The 23095-nt window shown below is 46.4% G+C and overlaps 1 protein-coding gene across 2 annotated transcripts in view; it reads right to left on the reverse strand.

The window, feature by feature from the left end:
* Nucleotides 1–23095, reverse strand: part of STXBP1 (syntaxin binding protein 1) — a 69146-nt gene that overhangs the window by 15395 nt on the left and 30656 nt on the right. For both annotated transcript variants that reach the window (XM_068979473.1, XM_068979467.1), the window contains exons 2-14: nt 20528–20577; nt 18790–18871; nt 15820–15896; nt 14780–14858; nt 13483–13586; nt 11395–11543; nt 9556–9640; nt 8688–8818; nt 6868–6975; nt 5578–5638; nt 4186–4251; nt 2859–2939; nt 855–993 (exon numbers count right to left, since the gene is read on the reverse strand). In XM_068979473.1, the coding sequence (XP_068835574.1) occupies nt 855–993; nt 2859–2939; nt 4186–4251; nt 5578–5638; nt 6868–6975; nt 8688–8818; nt 9556–9640; nt 11395–11543; nt 13483–13586; nt 14780–14858; nt 15820–15896; nt 18790–18871; nt 20528–20577 (1212 nt within the window). The remainder of the gene's footprint in view (nt 1–854; nt 994–2858; nt 2940–4185; nt 4252–5577; nt 5639–6867; nt 6976–8687; nt 8819–9555; nt 9641–11394; nt 11544–13482; nt 13587–14779; nt 14859–15819; nt 15897–18789; nt 18872–20527; nt 20578–23095) is intronic.

A 23095-nucleotide genomic window follows, 5' to 3' on the forward strand; every position in this document is an offset into this window, starting at 1 on the left:
AAAACCCCGATCACCATACCAGCCACTGTGCATCACACACTCAAAAGCAGAGCCAAGTGCCTGGGGTGGGGGATGGCGCCCCCTCTCCTCCTTGGCATCAATGGGAACTAATCCGCTCACTGTATCTACTTTACTGTAAGACAAGGCAGGGCCAGGACTCCTGTTCAACTCTAGCCACTCTGTCCTGGGCTATGACCACCAGCAACTGCCCCTCCTGATCTGTCTTTCTATCCGTCTCCTGCTTCTCAGCCGTCCCCACCATCCCGGGCCCATGTCACAGTCAGCTTGGACAAGAGAGTATCCGTGTCCATCTTTTTGCATAGTGGACACTTACGGGCAACTACATGTGGGTAAAGATCACTTATTTATGGGCACAGATTGGGGGCTTCCCTGGTGGTCCAGTGGTGAAGACTCCAGGCTCCCAGTGCAGGGGGCCTGGGTTTGATCCCTGTTTGGTGAACTAAAAATCCCGCATCCCACAGCAAGACGCGGTGCAGCCAAATAAAAAAAAATAAAGGTACAGATTACAAATGTGGGGTAAGTTAAAAGTCTCTGGCGGAAATGCTCCAATAAAGTGGCTACACAGCTGACAGACTCTCCCTGCTGTCCTCACCCAGCCCTCTTCTCACTGTCCGGCCCCTCTGACTAACTCCAGAATCACTGGGGGATACACAGCCTCTAGCTGCAGCTGATCTGCCTCCATTTCTCCAGCTGTAAAGAGCCCCTTGGACCTTCCTATTAGACACCCTTTTCCTTGTCTTTTAAGCTGTTTTTCACTTTGTTCTCTCCCTCCCAGCTGGCTCATTTTCCCCAAGAAAGGGCCTGTCTCCTCTGTCACATCCCACCGTTCCTACCATTCTTCAAAAAGATGTAGAGAAGGATGATGCGGATTTTGTCGTAAGTGCTGACATTCGCATCCAGCAGAATGGGGACGATGGCTCTCATGGGGTCCTTGATCTTCTCCCCTTCAGCATCTGTGCCCATGGCCAGGTCCTGCAGAAAACACACCATGTTGGCCCCATGGCAACAGTCTGGATAGATGGTAATTATTAGAAAACGGGCTGTCCGTGAATGCCTGGGATGTGTGGCTTGGTTGGGGAAGGTCAGCGACAGGTGCTTGAGCTCCCCCACATGCTGCAGTTAATCAGCACGGGTCTCCACGGCATCGGTAAGAGCTGAGGAAAGCCCAAGGTTTCACTTTCCAAAACCAGAGACCACACAGATTTGCCATGTTGTTGAAAGGCAGGCTCTTCCCTCCAGGTGAGTGCCAGTGAGTCTGAGCTGATTCCTCAGGGAAAGCCTCAATCCTGGTAGGTCTCCAGGAGGGACATAGCCCTGCAGAGGCCTCGGGGCTTCAGGGGATGAAAAGCGTCAGTATTGTGAGGTGCCTCTGCCTGGCTAGACTCCTCCTGCTCTGCTTCCCCTGGCACAGAAGGGGGAGCTTTTTTAAAAACTATTCTGGGTTTTTTAAAAACTCTGTTTTTAATCTTCCAACACTTTTAGGGGGAGGAGAAAAAACATGGGCTCCCAAACCTGCACATCTCACTGAGGGAGATGAAGGAAGGGGGAGCTGACAGCAGATGAAGATAAAGAGTGGAGCAAGCACAGTCTCTGCCACCCCCTCATCGCCCATGACTCAGGCAAGAGGCAGATCTGTTCTCAACAGGCCTGAGAAAGCAGCACACAGGTCTCCGCACATCAAGAGCCATCTGGTCTTGTTCTGCAACTTTCTCTGTAGCTCTTACAGAAGTTGCTGGAAGGTTGCCTTTTTTCTCTCAAAATCCCAGGAGTCTGCAACAAGTATGACCTCGAGTTGGGGGATCTCTGCCCAGTCTGGATCAGAGGAAGGCGGGGTCCCCCCTCTCTGAGGCCCCTTCAGCCCTCAGTGAAGCCTCAACAGACATTTGCTCAGCACGACTGACCCTAATACTCCCTCAAAGTCAAATTGAATGTGACTAGTTCAACAAATACCTCTGGGCACTTCTGAAAAAATGTAGACTTCCCAGGGTGAATCTCAGCTGCATTTGTACTGGTCTAGGGATAACCTGTCTTCTGGAGAGTCATGTTCTGATGGTGAGGATGCCTTGTGTTTGCAGAGATCCCTGTGAAACTGATGGATTTCAGCAGGACTACTGAGAGAGTCCATGAATCACGGCTCATCTCAGAAACCTAAGCCCAGCCTGTCACATCAAACCAGGGGACTTAGATCTTAGCCTCACACTGAGAACATGAGTTGTTTTTTCTGTGAAAAGAGACCCTTTGGCTGAGGTTTCACATCATGGGATTCCCCCCCTTCCCTTGGACGCAGACCCTGGATAAGAATTATCACACATGAGGAATGCAGTGCCAGGATTAGCGATTCCACACGACACTCCTGGAAAATGTGGCAGTTTTGTTATATCCCTTCACAGAGGAAAAGAAAAACAAGCACATCAAATGAATCAGTGACAGGGACAGAACTCTGATCGTAACTGTGATCAGGGAGGCCGTGGGCGGATTTCTGTCCTTCGGCTGCACTGCCCCCTTTCGGCCTCTAGGTCTCCAAGCTGGTGCGGCCACAGCAGGAGGATAGGACACTCAAGAGTTAACATCCAGCCAGCTCTGTCAGTGCAGGAGTCTCTTCTGCTCTTCCAGGGAGCATCTGGAAAGTCAGACATGCAAACCCCAAACGGCACGGCATTCCGGACCACTCTAGTCCCTACCATTGAGAGGAACTGCACTGGCTCCAGAGAGCTGAGACAACAGGATCTAGCAGGCTTTCCCATTTCTGATTCCTATGATTCTGCGGGATGTTCAAGGTAGGACATTCAGCTGGGCAAGTAAACCAGCCTGGCAGAAGGAGAAGGAAAGGGTCCTACCTGTTCCACCCGGCAGAGTTTATCCACAGTGCCTTGGTAATGCTTCATGCAGTCCTCGGCGAGGTGCAGGTGGGTCGAATACTAGGACAAAATAGAGAGTGTGTGGTCAGGGAATCTCTCGCTGATTCATGCAGCATTTGCTGAGTAGCTGCTGAGTATGAACACGGTGCTAGGTGCCTAGGAGTCCCCAGCCTCATAAAGGAGATGGAATATGCGTTCAAGTAGAGAACTGTGTGTTGGGCAGAGGGACAGAAACACCTTCGACAAGAGTCAAGAGGAAGAAGTCCTTTAAGGGGGCAGGGTGGTGTGACAGTTTCACATGTTATCCACAAATCCTTTGGACATTCCTCCCTCCAGCAGGTGGCGCTCAATACCCCTCTCCTTAGGGCTGGATTTAGTGACCACTCAGGCAGTGAATGACTAACACACAGGCAGAAGAGCACTGCGAGACTCCCAGATCACGGTGACCTCCTCTGAGCTCAATCTTGCAGGCCCATGGGGTAAGGAATTGGAAGGATACAGAGAGAAAAAGATGAGGAGAAAGTCTTAGGAAATAAACTCTCTATCCCCAACTTTCTTTTTTTTTTTTTCGAATAAAAATTGAAGATAGGGGCTTCCCTGGTGGCTCAGTGGTCAAGAATCCACCTGCCAATGTAGGAGACTCAGGTTCACTCCGTGGTCCGGGAAGATTCCACATGCCGGGGAGCAACTAAGCCTGTGAGTCACAACTACCGAGCCTGCGTGCGGCAGCTACTGAAGCCCACACACCCTAGAGCCCGTCCTCTGCAACAAGAGAAGCCACCACAACAAGAAGTCGACACACCGCAACTAGAGAGTCGCTCCCGCTCGCTGCAACTAGAGAACAGCCCGCACAGCAACAAAGACCCAGCACAGCCAAAAATGAGTGAGTGAAGTCACTCAGTCGTGTCCGACTCTTTGCGACCCCATAGACGGTAGCCTACCAGGCTCCTCCATCCATGGGATTTTCCAGGCAAGAGTACTGGAGTGGGTTGCCATTTCCTTCTCCAGAGGATCTTCCCGACCCAGGGATCGAACCCGGGTCTCCCGCACTGTAGGCAGATGCTTTACCAACTGAGCCACAACGGAAGCCCAAAATAAGTCAAAAATAAGTCAATTAAATTTAAAAGATTGCAGATGACTAAAAACTTGTGGATTTCCATCAATCCATGAGTGTCATGGGGCTTTGAGGAGTCTTGGCAGCTGTTTATATTCATAATCGAATGGACCATTTTGGATCATCACACCTTGCTCTCTGGCCACAAAGAGTCTGGCGCGACTGAGCGACTGAACAGCAGTAACGACATACCTTGCTGAGCTCCTTCTGGTACTGGGGCATCTTCTTCAGCATCTGGGACAGGTCCCGCATGGTGGTCTGTGGGGAGAGGGAAGCACGTGGTCTCACTCCAATGGCCCTGAGCTAAGAGGGTGGGCGGGGGATGGGCCCAGGACAGGACAGCAGCAGCACCGACTCCTGAGCACATGTTCTGTAACCGCCCCCCCACGCATCTGTTAAACACAAGATCATGTGTGTTTAGATTTCCATGTCTCTGGCTCAAAAAATTACTGATCCAAATACTGTGACTGTCTTATGGGTGGGGAACTGACCTCCAAGTCTAGCAATTATGTTTTATTTATTGGACCATAAAGTAACTAAGCTTCAGAGTAACAGTTCTTGCCAGGAGAGAGCAATTTTTCATCTCTACACTGCTTTTCTGCATACTCGGCTCAAGCAGTCGTGGCATCAATTCACATTTCATCTCTGTAGAAAGGCCGGAGTTGTGCAGACAGGTTGGAAGCAGTGAGGTGAGAGAAGGCTGGAATCTCCCCCTGGCAGGTGGAAGGGGTCTGCTGACTTTCTAACTGGGTGACTGACCTAATCCCATTCATGTACTCAGTAAAAAATTATTGAATGACTGCTACATACCAGGCACTTTTAGGTCCTGGAGATACAAGGACAAAAACAAACAGAAAAGAATTTTTGCTTTCATGGAGCTAACGCATAGCAGAGGAGTCATTCTAACTGAGTGGATTAGCACTTTGGAGGGACTCACAAGTGTGGGTGCACAGAGCAGGGGCGCCTCCCATTGTCAGAGAAGACAACGCCTGAGCCAAAGGGCAGGGACCGCGTAAGGCGAGGCTGGGGAAGGAACTCAGGCATGGCTTCAGCCGTGGTGGGTGGCAAGGAGGAGGGCGGCAGAGATGAGAGTCCATGGGGCCTGATGGCCTGGGTGCTGGTAAGGCGTGTCCACGGTGGGGCTTGATTCTACTGGGATCGGGAAATCACTAAGTGATCCTAGGCCACGGAGCAGCACAACCAGAGCGGCGTTTCCAAGAGGAATAAACACCTCTGATAACCAGCTGGGAGGAGAGGCCCAGGTGAACTGGGATATGAACTCTGCTGCTACCACAAGCTAAAAAAGGTTTTAGCGAGTTCTTCTGGCAATGTGTATTGTGATCCAGAGCAGTAACTGTTAATCCTCAGGGTAACAAAAAGAAGCTCTTTATAAATATTAAAAGATGCGGGTTCCAGGTCTCAATCTTGAATACAAAAATAAGACAAAATGGTAAGAGATGAAGAAAGGACCAGGAACCCCTCCGAGCCCCCAACTCACCAGTCCTATACTGAGGTGTCCTCCTTGCCCCTAGAGAGAAATCAGGGATGAACCCAAAGGGCACTGGAGTATGGATATGGGTTTACCTTCTCACCAGTATTCATTCTCTTGCTGGAAGAAAAATCCTTCAGAGAACGGGTGACTTCCCTGGAAGAGAGAAGGAGGCAGCTAAGCTTCAATGCGGCACCAAGTGCCTCTATATCGGGGTCCCCAACCTCCGGGATCTAATGCCTGATGATCTGAGCAGGAGCTGAGGTAGTAATAATAGAAATAAAGCGCACAGTAAATGTAAGGCACTTGAATCATCCCGAAACCATCTCCTGACCCTGCAGTCCGTGGAAAAATTGTTTTCCACAAAACTGGTTTCTGATGCCAAAACGGTCACGCAACATCCTTCCGAGTATGTGGTGACTTTTCCTACCCTAAGGTATAGATTTAAAGTGATTTTCTAAGAGGAGAGAGAGATATGCCATTTTCCTAATACTCTAAACCAGGGGTCTCCAGAGTTGGGTGTACAAGACAATTTGTGAGCAGAAAAGAAAATGTTAGGACATCTACATATATAATTTTACTTCGTCCTTTTCAAATTTATGTTTTTGTATATGCTATCAAATATACACATTAGTATGACAAAGCATATATTGAATGCATAAAAAAGATAACTGGAAATGTGAAGTAACATTTTTCTAAAGGTGAATGATCCCCCAAGGTTTGGAGAATACTTTTCTAAACAACTATCCCAGGCTATAGTATTTTCTCACTGTTCCTTGTGAATTTCCTGTGGATATTATCAACTCAGTGTAGCAGAATGTGTCCTTCTGCAAAAGCAAACTTGTTATCTACAGTTTAACAGCTTATTAAAAACTTTCCAGAGTTAGAAACATTTTGAAACATTTTCAGAGCAAGGTTCTCCCTCCAGTATAGAGATCAGTATATGCATTGACTCTTGCTGAGAGAAGTTTAGGTATGACAACAGGGAGGAAGGGGACATACCAGCTTTACATTTAAAAACAAAAACTCTGAACTGTATGTAGTAGATCTTTCAATGGAACAAACTGGCTTCAAGTGTTTAGTGTTTATAAAGCATCTTGAAATGAGAAAAGCTACAAATGCTTTCTAAAAACCCTAAAAGTAACCCTAACACAGAAAGGGTTTTCTAACTTCATGAGATCGGTATAGCCTGAGCTCGGATATCAGAAGGGATTCATCATCACTGGTTAGAAGGTAGGTGACTTAGCAGAAGCAAGGGACTCCTGCCTGCACTGGTGAGCTCTGCCCAAGGTGCCCAGAGAACGCACACTGGCACCCAGCACCCGCGATCCCCCGTGTCGGGGGGGAGCCCTGGGGCCCGGGACAGGCGCAGGGCAGGCTCTTACTGGGACACCTCCGCAATGTGCTTGTGGCGCAGTGCTATCCAGAGGTCGTCATCCTCATCCAGGAGCACCTCCTTCACCCGCGCCTCCCCGATGCCGCTCGTCTCGTACCTGGAAGGAGACGTCCCACACAGTTCACCCAGTGCCCTGGTCTGTAACGAATGACTGAACAGCAAGCACTCTGATCATCTGAGGCGTCACTGTCTGCTGCATCTAATGAAGCTAATGGTTTCCTGTCTTTTTTTTTTTTGGCCACACCACACATCTTGTGGGATCTTAGTTCCCTGACCAGGGTTGAACCTAGGCCCTCATCAGTGAGAGGCATTAAGTCCTAACCACTGGACCACCAGGGAATTCCCAAGGTTACCAATTTCTAGGGCAGGAAGAGACCTAAACGTCTGATCAGAGTAAACTGACTTGAAGTTCTGTTTTAAAACCCTCGGGGTCAGTTGATATGTGCTCCACTGGAGCCACCTGGCTCAGGTGTGAAGTCAGGTTATAGGTGGTTTTGGAGGTACCTGTAAAGGAAAGGTGAGGATCACACTTGTTCCTCCCTGGGAAAGGCCTGGGACACCATCCTTAATGTGTGGGATTGATATAGCCTTTGGCAGCTGCCTGCAACAGGCCCTCAGCAAACTGTCACAAGTACAACCGTGAACATATAAGGGAAATAGAGAATTATAGATACCAAAGGGGGAAAGCTGAGATTCAGTCATATTTTTAGAATCTTCATTTTGAAACCACTATCTTTATGGCTGAGGTTATAAAATCAATGACATGAGAACAATATAGTCTGTTCCCATAAAAAGAAAAATATGTTTTTAGAGACTGAGTTTCTGATGATTGCTACCAAGAAAACTGTTTACAATGAAGTAAAGTACAAATAAAACTCAGTAATACGGGACTTCCCTGGCAGTCCAATGGTTAAGATGCTGTGCTTCTGATGCCAGGGATGTGGGTTCAATTCCTGGTTGGGGAACTAAGATCCTACGTGCCGTATGGTGTGGCCAAAAATAAATTAATTAATAAACGAATTTTAAAAAATTTGGTAAGTAACTCCTACTGGTATATTTTATCATCATATTTCATGGTCTGCAGTTAAGAAGTTTTAACTCTGAGTTAAGATACAGTCTTACACAAGTCAACATATTAACACATCCAAACCGGGTGTGGTAGCTTCCCTGGTGGCTCAGATGGTAAAGCGTCTGTCTACAATGTGGGAGACCTGGGTTCGAGCCCTGGGTTGGGAAGATCCCCTGGAGAAGGAAATGGTAATCCACTCCAGTACTGCTGCCTGGAAAATCCCATGGACAGAGGAGCCTGGTACGCTACAGTCTATGGGGTCGCAAAGAGTTGGACACAACTGAGCGAATTCACTTTAAACCGGCTGTGAACTGAAGTGACATTAGCTGTGAACTGAACATCTCAAGTTCTTGCTCCCCCCAAACAGGCCGAAGTTTCTAGCTGATGGTGCAGCTGCACTTCGGGAACTCACAGAAAAGCATGCAGGCTTATTAGTGAGACTGTATGGGGACGTCCCTGGTGGTCTAGTGGTTAAGGGTCTGCCTTCCAGCGCAGGAGATGTGGGTTAGATCCCTGGTCAGGGTACTAACATTTCACATGCCCCAAGGCAACTAGGCCTGAAAGCCCATTCACCACAACTCGCGAAAGCCTGCCAGCCACAACTAAGACCCAATGCAGCCAAAACCAAGTTAAAAAAAAAAAAAACGGCTGTATGAATGTGCCTGCTTTTCCTAGGATTAACGACATCTGTTTCCTTAAGTGTCTGGTTCATTTGCAAAGCTGCAGTCACGTGTACTTACTTGTATACGTCATTTTCAATAGGCAGCAAGTCGTAACTCATAGCCTGAAAAGTCAGCTCATGCAGGACAGGGGAACTGGGGTCAAAACCACGGTCCAGGATCAGAAGCTGGGAGCGTGCCTTGTCTGGGCCCTGGAAGGAAGGACAGCCGGGTGGGTTTCATGAGCCACCCCATACAACTCCCACTTCTCTGACTAGCCCTCCCGTGAAACGTGGCAGCAGGATGTGAACTCTGACCCAGATAGCACTCAGTCCACTTACTGCTGGACAAGGAGGCCAGCACACACCATGTGAAAATCCAGTGTGTCTGTTTCCCAGGAATAGGGTCCTCTGACGCAGATCCAAAACGCAGGGTGCAAAGTGAGTTTACAAAGGAGAGCACCGACCGGGTTCGGCTATCAGAAGGGGGACCCATCACCCAACCCAGCCAGCCTGGGACAGAGCGGGTTCCCAGAACCTGGGGCTATCAGTGTGTAAGTCACGATAGTGATAGGCTAGTTCTGTGATGCATGTGATAAAATTTCACAGAACTGCACACACACACACACACACAAGCACACGTAAAAACTAGTGAACTCTGAGTAAGGTCCGGAGATGTAGCAACATCATTTTTCTGGTTTCAACTCCATTCCACTGAGGGGATTCCCACGACACAGGGCTTTCAGTGCTAACACCGGAGCTCGGCTCCACTGAATAGAACCTGTACCACCTGCCCGAGGGCTTGGGCATTTGCTTCACTGGAGCTCAGAATGCACAAACAGGGGCACTCATGCACACCCAGGGAGCAAAGGAAGCCAGCTGTGCCCAGGCTGCCCCACAGACACTGTGGTCCCTCGGCAAGAGAACCACGCGGGCCAGGTCAGACTTACCTCCCCCATCGTCGGGTCATCAGCTTTGTAGGCGTCGAGCTTGTCCTGGATTAGCTGAGCCAGCAAAGCATTGTCCTTGTATTCCCTGACAAGGGAGGAGGGACGGAGGGTGAGCCACCCTGTCCCAACGGATGGCACTGTCTGCCCTCAGGGAGGAAGGCAGGACAGTACGGGAGGGTCAAGGGAGAGATGAGCTTCATCGGTATTATTCTTTTACTTGAGAATATAACTCAGATTACATGTACGGTTAAAAAGGAAAAAACAAAATACTTAGCTCAGTGCCTGGAATGTAAATGATTTTCTAGTTTCTTTAAAAAAAAAAAAAAAAAAAACACATCCAAGTGGAAACAGAGGGGGTCTTTCCAAGAAGCTCCAGATAAAACAGCCACACTTCAGCAGAGGGTCCTAACCATGTATCCTTTCCCCACCATCAGGCTATCTCAGTCTGACCTACTTGATCTTCACTTCCCTCAGTTCAAATTCCCTTGGACCCTGTTTTGTTTTGTTGGAAGTGACATTTCCGCTGGCAGAGCTAGAAAGATACAAGTTGAGAACCTCTGGACCCTCCCTCTTGGCTGAGCCTCCAGCGCCTCCTAAGTTCCTCTTGGTGGCGTTTATCATGTAGCTGCTGCCCACCACCTGGCCACCCTTAGTGCAGAAGCAGCTCCACCCCCAGTCCCATCCTCTCAACAAGTGAGCTCCCAGCCCTCATTTCTTAACTTCTGCCGGGTGTCTGTCAGTGAGGACCCTGGTGGGAGGAGGGCTGTCCTACGGGTGCCCATCCCCAGGGACAAAGAGGTGATGAGGCGCCTTGGCACTTCCCGATCAGGCCCTCTGCTCCTCTGGCAGCGCCCCCCTTCTGGTCGCTTCTCCTTGCTTGACTGTGACCCCTGCACTCCCACACCACTGTGTTCACTCCCTCATAGGCTGCCCAGTGATAACCACTGAAGGGCATGACCCCAAACGTGGCACCCAAGGCCTCCAGAAATGGTTTCCCCTTGCCCCGCTGCTTGCACGGATGCAGGGTGAGACTACCAGCCCTTCTCAAACTTCCCCTTTATTTTCCAGGGTCATGCTTCTGCTCATCCCAACCGTCCACACAAAATGCCCCCAGCTCCTCATCAGTCTACTGAAATCCCGACCTGTCCTTGGCTCAGATGCCGCCTCTGCTCCGAAGCTGGGCTTGCTCCTGTCTGGATGCCCAGGCCCGTGGCCTGCACTGCCCCAAGGCACTGGTCCCGCAGGCCTATGTTGCAGGCATGTACAGCTCGGCTGTACATTATGCCAGTACACATCTTACCTGCCCGCTTGGGTCAGGGGCTTCTAAGGGCAGAGGCTGTGTCTTCAGGTTAAGCCCCTCAACCTAGCAGGTAAATGATGAGTGAATGACTCGATCAATCTGAGGACTGTGTCCTTTGGAGAATTATTCTCCTTGTATTTTATCTTACCCTGAAATGCCTTTTTCAAAGAGTGTATTTGTTTTCAGACAGATTCTTTACCATCTGAGCCACCAGGGAAGCCCCTTTTTAAGGTTAGAAAGAGATAAAAAACTGAAGGAAATCTGGGTTACAGTTACGTGGGGGGTTGTGCTTGGTTATATGATATAACTGAATATATGTATTCCATGCCCTTTTCTGCATCTATTAGTATAGTTCACATTAAAAATTTAGAAAATAACAAAAACATTGGAAAATAATCATCAATGTGAGATGCTCAGATCTTGACCCTCTGGAGACAACTGCCAGAAAATGGGAAGGCCAGAGGAAGTTCCTCGCTTGGGGACAAGTTCCTTGCTTGGGGGGGTGGGGTCACCGAAGGCAGCCTGGGGTGCAGCCTTACCCCCGGTACCGCACAGCTGGGTACTCCTTCAGGGTGGCACACAGAGTTGCGATCTGCTCTGCCAGGCGCTCCAGGATCGGATTCTTCATCTGAGCCTTGTGGGGACTGTAGAAGCTTTGGAAAGAGTCAGCAGAGTCCAAGGAATACACCTGAGAAAGGGGAAATATATAAATGTATATACACGACAGAGGAGCCTGGCGTGCTGCAGTCCATGGGGTCGCAGAGTTGGATATGACGCAGCGACTGACCAACAATAACAAATATATATATATATTTCCGCCAAGCCTCATAGTGAGGCTACAAAACAAGTTTTCATTTATTCTACAAATACAGCTGGGCATCTGCTGGGTGCCAGGCCTTGTGCACTGGGAACTGCCAGTGGCCAAACCATTACTGTCCTCCAGGAGCATGCAGTCTTGCAGGAAAAAGCGGATGAATAAACAATGAAAAAGATGAAGAGTAAATTTTATGGTATGTGGGAAACGGGTAAGTGTATGAGAATAGAAGAAGCAGAGAAAGAATGCCCGAGGGCTGGACAGGGAGGACAGGAGGCCTCCTTGAGGAGGGGACATTTGAGTGAGGGCTTGAAGGAGGTGCAGTTTCTTCCCAGGGGGGCTCCCTGAGGAGGGGCTGGTCAAGCCAAGGCCCTGAGGCAGGCATGCCTGTGTCTGATGACTGATGAGGAGCCCCAGAGAGAGCAGGGGAGGGGTCTTGTCAGACCACACAGGCCATTCATTTAAGTTTAAATAAAAGAGGGACAAGCTAGAAATTGTGCTGTGACTGTGGCAAACAAAGGAGCTTTGTATGGATTTAATAATTTCCTATCCTCAAAGTATGTTCTTAGTATTTTTCTCTTTTATCCTTTTTGGAAGGTTTTGGAGGTTTAAAATTTCCTCTTAAACCAGCAGGCTACCAGCCATCAGTATTCTCTCAGAAGAATCTCTTGATGTGAACTACCCTCATCTTGAAAACCTGAGGTTTAAAAAAAAAAATTTATCACTTTTCAAAAACATATGGTGGAGAAGGGTATGGCTACCCACTCCAGTATTTTTGTCTGGGAAATTCCATGGACAGAGGAGCCTGGTGGGCTACAGTCCACGGGGTCATTAAGAGTAGGGCACAACATAGCAAGTAAACAAAAAAATACGTGCACATATGACATACAATAAACCAAACATAAAAAAACAAAAATAGATGAAATACAATATGGTTGAATATGCTCAAGTTGGATTTTGTTCAATCCAGGTGGTGACACGGCTCATGGAGAGGAAAAAATAATTCCTGCCCTTGGGTGAGAATAGGCTTTAGGCCAAGTGAGAAGGGAAAGAGACTGTCTTTTGAAAACACTCACACTCTATTTTTTCCATGTCTTCTTACCTAAGAATTCGTCACTCTCTGGCATCTATTATTAGAAGCTGATCCATAAAGCCCGGATATGCCACAACCATCTCTTACCTCCACAAAATGCACAGAAGTTGTGCTATTTTTTTTGCTTCTTGACGAGGAGGAGGCATTTTAACAAATCTTGAAATACTATGGCATAAATTTTGTACATTCTCTCACAATCAGCTTCACTTTTACTGGTTTAACGACTTTTTTTTTTCCCCAAGGGGAGCAGTTTCGGCACGTGAAGCGTTAATGGCTCATGACGAAGGCTACCATCTGTTCCTCGACACGTGACAACTGAGGTTATCTCTACATAAAAACAGCCTCCTTTGCAGCAGATGGGTGTTGTCTGATCCGTTCCCCTCCTCTCCTCCCAGCTCTTTCTGGATTGGCTACTTTTTACTTATTCAAAGAGTCAGCCAATAGGCGTGAACACTGAGCGAGGATGAAATGAACACCAAGAAGGACATGATGGCTGCAAAAAGTCAGAAATAACTGGAGAGTAAGAGTGAGGCACTTTGGGCAGACCCTCTAAGGACGACTGTTTCCATTACATAAACATCCACTCACAAGACATCATTGAGTAATTCCTTCCCCCACTCTCTTTACTGCACCCCTGCCCCACCCTCTCCGACCTGGCTGGAGTTCCTGAGAGAATAACCAGGACGCAGGCTTTCTCTGCCCGTCTCCGCGCAGGCTCACCTGGGATTCATATGGGAGAAACGCAATGTTGATTTCCGTCAGAGTCTTGATGACTTTGGCTGCTCGAGATTTTACCAGCTCGTTAAACAGGGCATCTGGACAAGCTGCCAGGATGACAAAGATGGTAGGGTTTCCTGTCCACTTGCTGGTTCATTTCAACGTTTGCACACGTCTGGTGAATTCTTTATTATTAGGATTTTTAAAAGGCAAATAGGAAGTTCATCCCATCCTACAACCTACTGCCTCTAGGATATAAAAGGAATGCAAAACCACCTAGGAGGCCCTCCACGTAGAACAAAGAAACAATTGGCAATAAAGGCTGAGATATTGAGAGCTGATTTAAAAAACCACTTTCTGATATTAAGGAGAGGAGAAAATGAACCAGGAGAGGTCAAGAAGGGATCAGGAAAAGGTCTGTAACATAAACGAACACCCCACACCTGAGATATTTATGAAAAATAAAATAAGAAAATAAAATCATTGGGCAATGTGATGCAGACACTTCCGCAGGCCTTCTAAGGAACTCAGCTGCACAGGAGACCCACTTGGTGGGGGAACCACAATTTCTCATGACCCTCCCGGGCCAAACAAACAGCTTCAGGTCCCTAGAAATGTGTTACTGTTTTATTATTACTAATGCCAGCTACCTGCCTTCTTTGCCACCCATCTTCAGAGCATATAAAACTGTTCTTTGCCAAGACCCTTTTCCCATTTTCTCAATGGTGAGTTTTGTGGGGTTTTCACCAGAGAACATGGGGTGAACTGTTATTTTCACACACTCAAGCTATCCAGCCCTATTCATCTCTCTTTGCTGTTAACAAAGACTCACCAAGATGCTCCTGCGCTAGGTTCCATGCACAAAACCTTCAAAAAGCAAGAAAATGGATCCTAGGACAATGATAAATTCTAATACAACACCACCAGGTCAGACTGTCTTTGTTTCAACAGTTGCAAAGTAGGTGGAAATGCAGCGCAGTTTATAGTGATGTCTGGAAGGCTATCCTGGGAGCACCAAGGCTGGCACTGGGAAATTCTTGGCGTTAAACACGCTAGCCCTTACAAGAGGGGCTTTTTTTTTTTTTTTAATCAGGAAGGACTGCATGACCTAGGTTTTGTATTTGTAGGCGTTTGTTTTTCTCTCTTACACAATTTGTCTTTTGAAGAGAAAATGAAAGATCAGGACAAATGTGGGAACAATTCATTTCTTCACTATTGGCCTGACTTGGTTTGGGGTCAGTCTGGCTGTGCAGGAATGCTAGCCTAAAAAGCCGGGGTGGCAGGTGACAGCCATACTCACAGTCAGTGAAGAAGACGTGTGCAGCCCGGTACTTGGCAGTCGGCGGGTCCTTAAAGTCACTGATGAGAGAGTGGACGGACTGTGAAGAGGGAAAAAAGGGAACTGAATCTGATTCTAGGAGCAAATGGGACCCACATCTGAACAGGGTCAAATCCACGCTGGTTTCGAGCTACATGCATAAGACAGCAAGGGATTTCTGATTATAATTCTAACTCATATTAGGCCATAACTGAGTTCTGAGGACGTGAGGATTATTTCAGAGTTTGCACTAACAAAAGCCTCTCTAGTTCATTCCAGAATGACAGCAGCCGTTCTCTGCAGCCACCATAACTTGGGTTCCTAAGAACTGATCCACAAAAGAGCAAAGTGCTCAGAAATCTGCTAGGAGACTCATTGTGATGGAGTCCTGGCAATTGAGCTGCATCTCCAGAAACTCACACATAAGGCAGTTTTTTTTTTTTTTTTAATGAAATGAAAACTGTGGGGAATTTACATAGATCAAGACACCTAAGACAGCTAGCAACCAAGAGCAAGGAGGTGGGCATTGTTTAGATGCTGATTTGAACCAACCACCCAAAATGGTAAGACAAGTAAATCTAAACTCTACTGGATATTGATCAAATAAATCTGGGAACTTCCTGGCGGTCCAGTGGTTAGGACTCAGTGCTTCAAGCACAGGGGGCCCAGATTAGGGAACTAAAATCCTGCAAGCCATGAGGGTGCAGCCCCACAAAAAAAAGAAAGAAAGAAAGGAGAAAAGAAATCTGACAGTGTGAAATACCCAAGTTCTGGAGGTGGATCACTAGATAACGTGATCTCCTACCTAGAAAGGAGTAAATGACATTGGCCTGGCCTGGCTTTCTGCAGCAAGCCTAATGCACTCTTCATTATTCACCAGCCCCCTCCTTCCCTGCTTGTGGATTGCACGCTTAAACAGAGCAATGTGTTAAATGCCTGCTTAACCCAGAAATGTCAGATACGGTGCCACACAGATACCAAGCCAGCACGTGTTTGACATCAGCTCTTCCAGGAGGGTTTACCTTCTCAGAGGGAGTGATGAGATACACAGCCTCCAGGCTGGGGAGCGGCTCTCTGCGCTTGTTGATGTCTTCCACAACTAGACAACAAAACAGCAGCCCACGGTGAATAAGAGAACAGAACTGGTGATCATGAAACTAGAAGCCATAGAGAGGCCACCTTCCGGCTGGCGCGACAAAAATCGGCAGAGTGAGGAGGAGACTCGACGCCCCTTCCCCAGTGACCACATTTCTGTGTCTCGCCATGCTCAAGGTGGTAGAAAACCCAAAACCTCATCACATGAAATCCCTCCCACTTCCCATTTCAGTTCAAGGAATTCCCCGATCTGCTCTGATTGAAAACGGAAACTGCTATCTCATTCTGTCAAGAACAGACTTTTGCCTCTTCCTTCAGGTTTTTTTCTTTTTTCCTCATCTGTCCTGGATAATCCAAGATCCTTTAGAATTTCCATGTTGGGTTTGTTTTTCAACAATTGGATTGTTTTATCATTTTCCTCTGTCTATCAGATGAAGACATTCCAAACATACTCTCTGGATTAAGACGGTTCCTCTCAATAGTTCAAAAACTAAACAGCAAATTCTGCTTGAAGCAAACCATGGGTGTCTGATTTGCTGGTTTCTTTTACAGAATGTCAGTGAGGGGAAAGACAACCTTCTGGGAAAGGCATCATCTCACTAGTCACCTGATAAAGCCTAGGACGCATCCTCTATGCTACACTGTCCTCTGGTACAGAGCCAGCAGGAAATCTAATGGTGCTCTTCTTCCTATGAAGGTGATGTCAGCAAATAAAAGCATCCCTTTAGAAGTATCCCTGTAACACTTACAAAGACTTTTTACCCTGAATAATATTCAAATTAAATACCAAAATTTCTCAACCATCTGTGTTATCAGGGGTTATAGATTTTTAAAAAAATTTTTAATTGGAAGAAAATTACTTTAAAATGTGTGTTTGTTTCTGCTGTACAACAAGGCTCATAGATTTTTGAATTTCATATGCCAGTAATACCTCCCCCAAATATTTTAGGGGGGTGGTCAACAGCAAAATTTAAAATTTTGCCAAGTAAGGACATTTAAAAAAAAAACCAAAACTTCTGTGATAGGGAAGAGTCTGTGTGTAGGAGGGGAGAGGTGAACCCTCATCTACCACAGGATAATGTCTAGCATGATGAATCCAGAGATGATCGTATAAGCATTTATTTAGAAATATCAAAAAGATGACCGGAAGAAAGAGCAGAGAGGCTGCCTCTGGGGTGATGCACCCTGGGGGATAGTGGAGGAGGAGGGAGGGCAGGGCGGTGCTTTCTTCCTTGCTAGAAGCTCACAAGCTACATTTGGCTTTTTTCCTATATTTGCATTTTTTCCTTTGATAAAGAAAAAAAAAAGTTTTAGAAGTTCAATGAAGAAAATAACTTTGCAAGCTCAAAACAGGGGCAAGCCAGGTCTTGGATCACTGAATGACAAAAGTCACACCAAAAATTCCATACTCCCATTTACAGGACTATGGCTTTTGGTGACAGATAAACTAGATTTGGAAATGTGTGTTTATTTTTGTGTTTTCTTTATTTTTTACTTTTTTTTTTGGTAGAAATGTGTTTTTAAAAATAAAGGAGTCACATCCCAAGTGTGGTTTGTAGCTCACATATTGTTTTATATATATATATATATATCGATGGGAGCTGCATTGTAAGAGATATGTTTCACTCAACGTTTTTTAGGAGTAAAACAAAAAAGGTTAACTTCCTGGTTTGAAATAATACCTCAAAATAGATTGCTTTTCTATCAGTGCTGTTTCACAGATTAAAATACATGATCTCTCCTGAAAGGAGCCCCCAGGTAAGACTTGAGCTGTTCACAAATGTGAAAAAGAGCTTGGGACAGAAGCCAGGAGGGCTGTGTCCTAGTCTCAGGTATGGTGCTGCCCGGGGACCTTGAGCAGGGGATTTATCTTATTTCAAAAACCTACTATTGTGAAATTCTAACACACACTCCAAAGGGTGAATTAAACATAAATATACACGTAATTGCACAAGCACCACCCCATCAGGAAGCAGAACACATCAGCTCTGCAGAAGTGCCCCCCTTCCCCCTTCCCTCATCATCCACACCTCCCCTTTCCCCAAAAATAGAACCACCACGGCGACACGAATGGTGAGCACTTCCCTTACGGTTGTTTGACTCACTTATCCCTATATTTCAAAGCAGTATGGCTTAGCTCTGCCTGTTTTAGGATATTATGTAAATTAAAGCACATTGTTAAGGACTCTTTCGTATCTTGTTTCTTTTGCTCAACATTGTTTATCAGATTTATTCACATTTTAGAATGAGCGAGTAGTTAATATTCATTCATTTTCTTTGCTATGTAATATTCTGTTGTGTGACTGTCCCACAAGTTATTGTACCATTCTACTGCTGATGGACCTTTTGGTTGTTCCCACTGTGGGGCTACTATGAGCAATAATCTGTGAGCCTCCTGGGCACACATGCCTGAGTTGTCTAGAACACACATCTAACCGCAGACATGCTGGCTTACAGGGCCTGCATGCCTGAACTCTCCTAGACACCTCCAAGGTTTCTGAAAGTAGCTGTACCAACTCATCATATCAGAGTTCCCTTTCTCCTATATCCTATCACTTGGCATTCTCGTAGTGTAAACGCTCCAATCTGAGCACAGAGCAGTATCCCACTCTGGTTTTAATTGCATTCCCCTGACCACTAATGAGGGTGAGCAAGTTTTCATGTATTTACTGGCCAGTTGGATTTCTTCCTTTGTTAGGTGCCACTTTTTTCCCATTGGCTGGCCTGCCTTTTTTCTTAACTGAGCCTTCCTTTTGGCATCCTTTCACAGATACCTAATGGGCACCAAACATTGGATTGGAACCTAGGGATTTGGTGATGAACAAGAAAGCCTGGGGTCTAAAGTCAAGCACGACAATAACGAACAGGGAGGAGAAAGAACACCCCGCCACACTCACTTGTTATCCCCTCGGTCATGATGTCCGTCATCTTACAGCAGGAGGAGAGCATCCTCATGCTCAGCTGGTCTACCACCAGCACCTGGAAGCAAAGGAAACAGTTCACAAGCTGGGGGGCACCTGCTGCGACGCTCGCCTCCGCTGACCACGTCAGACTTCAGGAAGAGCCCAGAAACACGGACTTCTGAGTAATCGAGGTTTCCTAGGGGCCAGAAGTTTGCCAAGATACACGCTAGCCTTTATTTCCCTACCAAACCTAGGCTTCTAGGAGAGTCTGCTCTCACTAACATGACTTGATTTTTTAAACTTAAAAAAAATTGAAGTTTTTTTGATGACAAAGAAAATAATTACTCATAAAAACGCAAAAGAAAAAGAAATTTCCTACACAGCACCCACACTCAGGGCAATCCATATTTTTTCAGTGCATAAACTTTCCCTTTAAGGGAGAATGAACCCTAGTGCCACACTGACGGGATGGAAGGCGAGGACTTTGCTGCAGACATCATCAGCATGAACGAGCACATGTGTTGCCCAGGAGTAAACTCTACCTCAGTCTAGAAGAGAAGGACAAGAACATGCCATCCTGGCTGAAAAGCATCATACCTGCAGTTCTTCAGCAAACCTTTCCCATCTCCATCTGACCCACAGTGGGGAGAGGAAGCTAAAATAAGGTTATTTCTCTTCTCCTTCTTCAAAGATATAAACCCAGGCAACAGGAGCTAGAAAAATGTGGGCCTCAAAGCATTTTGCTGTAGCACGAGGACCAATCAGGTTTCATTTCATGAGGCAGCTTCCCCAGGCTAGTTTAAAACTCTCATGTCCACAAGTCCATTACTGACGGGAAGGGTGAGAGAGAAAGGCAGGCAGGAAGGGCTCCCACCTGCTGGCCCCCCACCCCGGGTGTGAAGATGGACGCTCTACTTAAACTGTGATCTCAGGTTTATGAGGTAAGGGTGAGACTTTAAAAGCTTCCTGGTGCCAGGCTGTTGCAAGGCCCAATGAACCTGAGGCTCCAGACTGCAGAAAAACTTGGGGGCAAGAATAGTTAGCAGAAGCCCTTCGACAACACACGCAGAGGTTCGAGTGTTCCCTCCTGGTCCCTCCAATGCCTAGTCCCAGACGATCAGAGGGTCCTTCAAACTCTGACTTCCTGGATGGACGACAGCATGATTCTGACTTGTATCATCCACTTCCAGGACTGAGGTCATAATCAGTTAGACTGACTTAAATATTTGTTTCAGGTACACAACAGTTTCCAGCATTGCTCTCAATGTTAAATGAACAAACAAGCTGACTTGGTTTGTCTTGTGTAGCTACAGACAGACAGGAAGGCTTTTGAGGGCTTTTCAGACTATTGCATGGGCTCCATGAGAGGCTTTAGGACCACTGGAGGGGCAAGAAGGGTCCCCTCTTGTCTCCCATAGCACGGAGAATAATTCCACCTTCTGCTTTCATCAATGGGTTCCAGGTAAGATCCTGTTTGAATTAAAGGGTTCCACTGCTAGAATGCCCCACCAGGTGATCCTAAAGATAAGCTTCCTGACCCAGAGATTTCCTAACCAGGATCATATACATGGGAGGCACAGCAGATTACCTTTTGCCAGTTCAGCTTTTTGTATTCTCTGGACGCAGCAAAGGTCCTCATTTCTCCCCTGCGTGCCTCTCCCCAATGCCACCCCATTCGTATTCTTCCCCATGAACTCACCTTCAAGGTCATTCATTGTGCTCTTCCACTTACCTTCCATTCTCCCTTCTTTTTCACCTTCTTTATCACATCATGCATGATCTCTAAAGAGGAGGAAAAAAGGAAGGAAGGAAGGAGGGAGGGAAGACAGGAGGGAGGGAGGGAGGGAAGGAGGAGAAAAGATTGAATGTAATTTCAAGGACTTCCAACCCCTGCCTATGAGACGAGGTCATCTTCCCTCCATGGACCTTGTTCTCCTGGGTCATGCAAGTCAACCAATCTGTCTACTGGGCCCTAATCAATCCACCATAAGCACAGTTCTCTTCCTGTGTCCTCGATTCACTGGTTCTCAGACTTTCTGGTCTCAGGAACCCTTTACGTTCTTAAAAATCGAGGACCCCAAAGAGTGTTTGTGTATATGCATAAATAGCTATTGTCATTTGCTATATCAGAAGTTAAACTGCGAAGTTTTTAAAATATGTATTAATTCAATTACAATAACAAACCCATTCTATGGTAACATAGTTGCATGCCATTAAAATGCTATATGTATTTTCCACAATAAAACAATTTTACTGAGGATACTGGCATTGTAGTACATTTTTGCAACACTCCTCAATGTCTGTTTTCATAGAAGACAGCTGGGTTCTCCTAGCTGCTTCTGCAGTTTATGAATTATATAGCATTTGGAAAACACTGTGTGTTTGCAAGAGAATAAGAGCAAAGAGGCAGATAACATTTTAGCATTATTATGAAGGTAGTTTTGACCTCAAATTCCCAAAGGGCCTAGTGTTTCAGAATCACTGCTTTAAGATGAGTGAGTAAAATTCTGTGACAATGCCCAGTCCACATAAACTAGCCCCCTAAGCTCCAAAAACAGATGTGAAGAGCAGTTGTGATATCCTTCCAGTTCTAAGCACATCTGTGGGATGCTCTCAAACCCCCAAACAACATTTTTGTAAGCCACAGTTTCTGTAATGCCATACCACACCCAAGTCTACCTGGCCACGGAAAGTCACAGGCAACAGCGCTTTGCTACTCTTCAAACCCAGATCACTCACAGGCCTAGAAGGAGTCAGAGGCTAAGAACTGTCTTTAGCAAGTGTGCTTCAAACATTTAGCTTATTCTCCAAAGCACAATAGTCCCCTAACTCTGCTTCTATCTCCAGTAATCTGATATGTCATAAAAGTATTCCAAAAATTTTAAGAGCTTTTTACCTGATTATAAAAACCCGCACAATTATTGCAGTAAACTTGGAAAACACAGAAAAGTATAAAGAGGAACACCATGTGTTCCTTGCATGCTATAAAAAAATCAAAGAGATAAATCATTTGTAATCTTGCCAACCTGAGACACATAATTGACAGTTTCCTACTCTCTTTTCCCATGAACTTTTACACAGCTGATAACATGCTGTATATATAACCTCATATCATGCTTTTTTTCTCATTACAAAAACTCATTTCTCCATGTTAATAAAAATGCTTCCTAGGATCTTAAATGCCTGCATCAGTTCAGTTCAGTCGCTCAGTCGTGTCAAACTCTTTGCGACCTCATGAATAGCAGCATGCCAGGCCTCCCTGTCCATCACCATCCCCCGGAGTTCACTCAGACTCACGTCCATCGAGTCAGTGATGCCATCCAGCCATCTCATCCTCAGTCGTCCCCTTCTCCTCCTGCCCCCAATCCCTCCCAGCATCAGAGTCTTTTCCAATGAGTCAACTCTTCACATGAGGTGGCCAAAGTACTGGAGTTTCAGCCTTAGCATCATTCCTTCCAAAGAAATCCCAGGGTTGATCTTCTTCAGAATGGACTGGTTGGATCTCCTTGCAGTCCAAGGGACTCTCAAGAGTCTTCTCCAACACCACAGTTCAAAAGCGTCAATTCTTCAGCACTCAGCCTTCTTCACAGTCCAACTCTCACACCCATACATGACCACAGGAAAAACCATAGCCTTGACTAGACGGATCTTAGTCAGCAAAGTAATGTCTCTGCTTTTCAATATGCTATCTAGGTTGGTCATAACTTTTCTTCCAAGGAGTAAGCGTCTTTTAATTTCATGGCTGCAATCACCATCTGCAGTGATTTTGGAGCCCCCCAAAATAAAGTCTGATGCTGTTTCCACTGTTTCCCCACCTATTTCCCATGAAGTGATGCCTGCATAGTACTCCCTAATCTAGTTAGCGGTTTCTCAACAGTCATTCAGATTATTTCCCATGGCTCGGTGTGGTGAAAAACTGGGAACAAATATATCCAATAAGCCAGTGGTTAAGTTAATTAGGTTACATTTGTGCAATGGATACTATGTACCTACTAGAAATAATGATCTGGAAAATACACACTCCTTTACTCAGCATCACTGTTTACTGGTCCCTGGACCCAGCACCAGGGATGAACAGCAGCAGACATGTCTCTTCAGAGCTCACATGCCAGTAACAGAAGCAGACAGGACAGAAGGGCGATCGAGGCTTCTCCTCACCAGTGCTGAGGCAGACAGGTAAGGGCAGCAGTAGAAAAGAAAAACCCTGGTGTGGGGAGCTACCTCTAAGAGGGGGTCTGGAGAAGGCCATGGCACCCCACTCCAGTACTCTTGCCTGGAAAATCCCATGGATGGAGGAGCC

Source organism: Capricornis sumatraensis, chromosome 1, assembly GCF_032405125.1.
Source record: "Capricornis sumatraensis isolate serow.1 chromosome 1, serow.2, whole genome shotgun sequence".
NCBI classification, from domain to species: domain Eukaryota; kingdom Metazoa; phylum Chordata; class Mammalia; order Artiodactyla; family Bovidae; genus Capricornis; species Capricornis sumatraensis.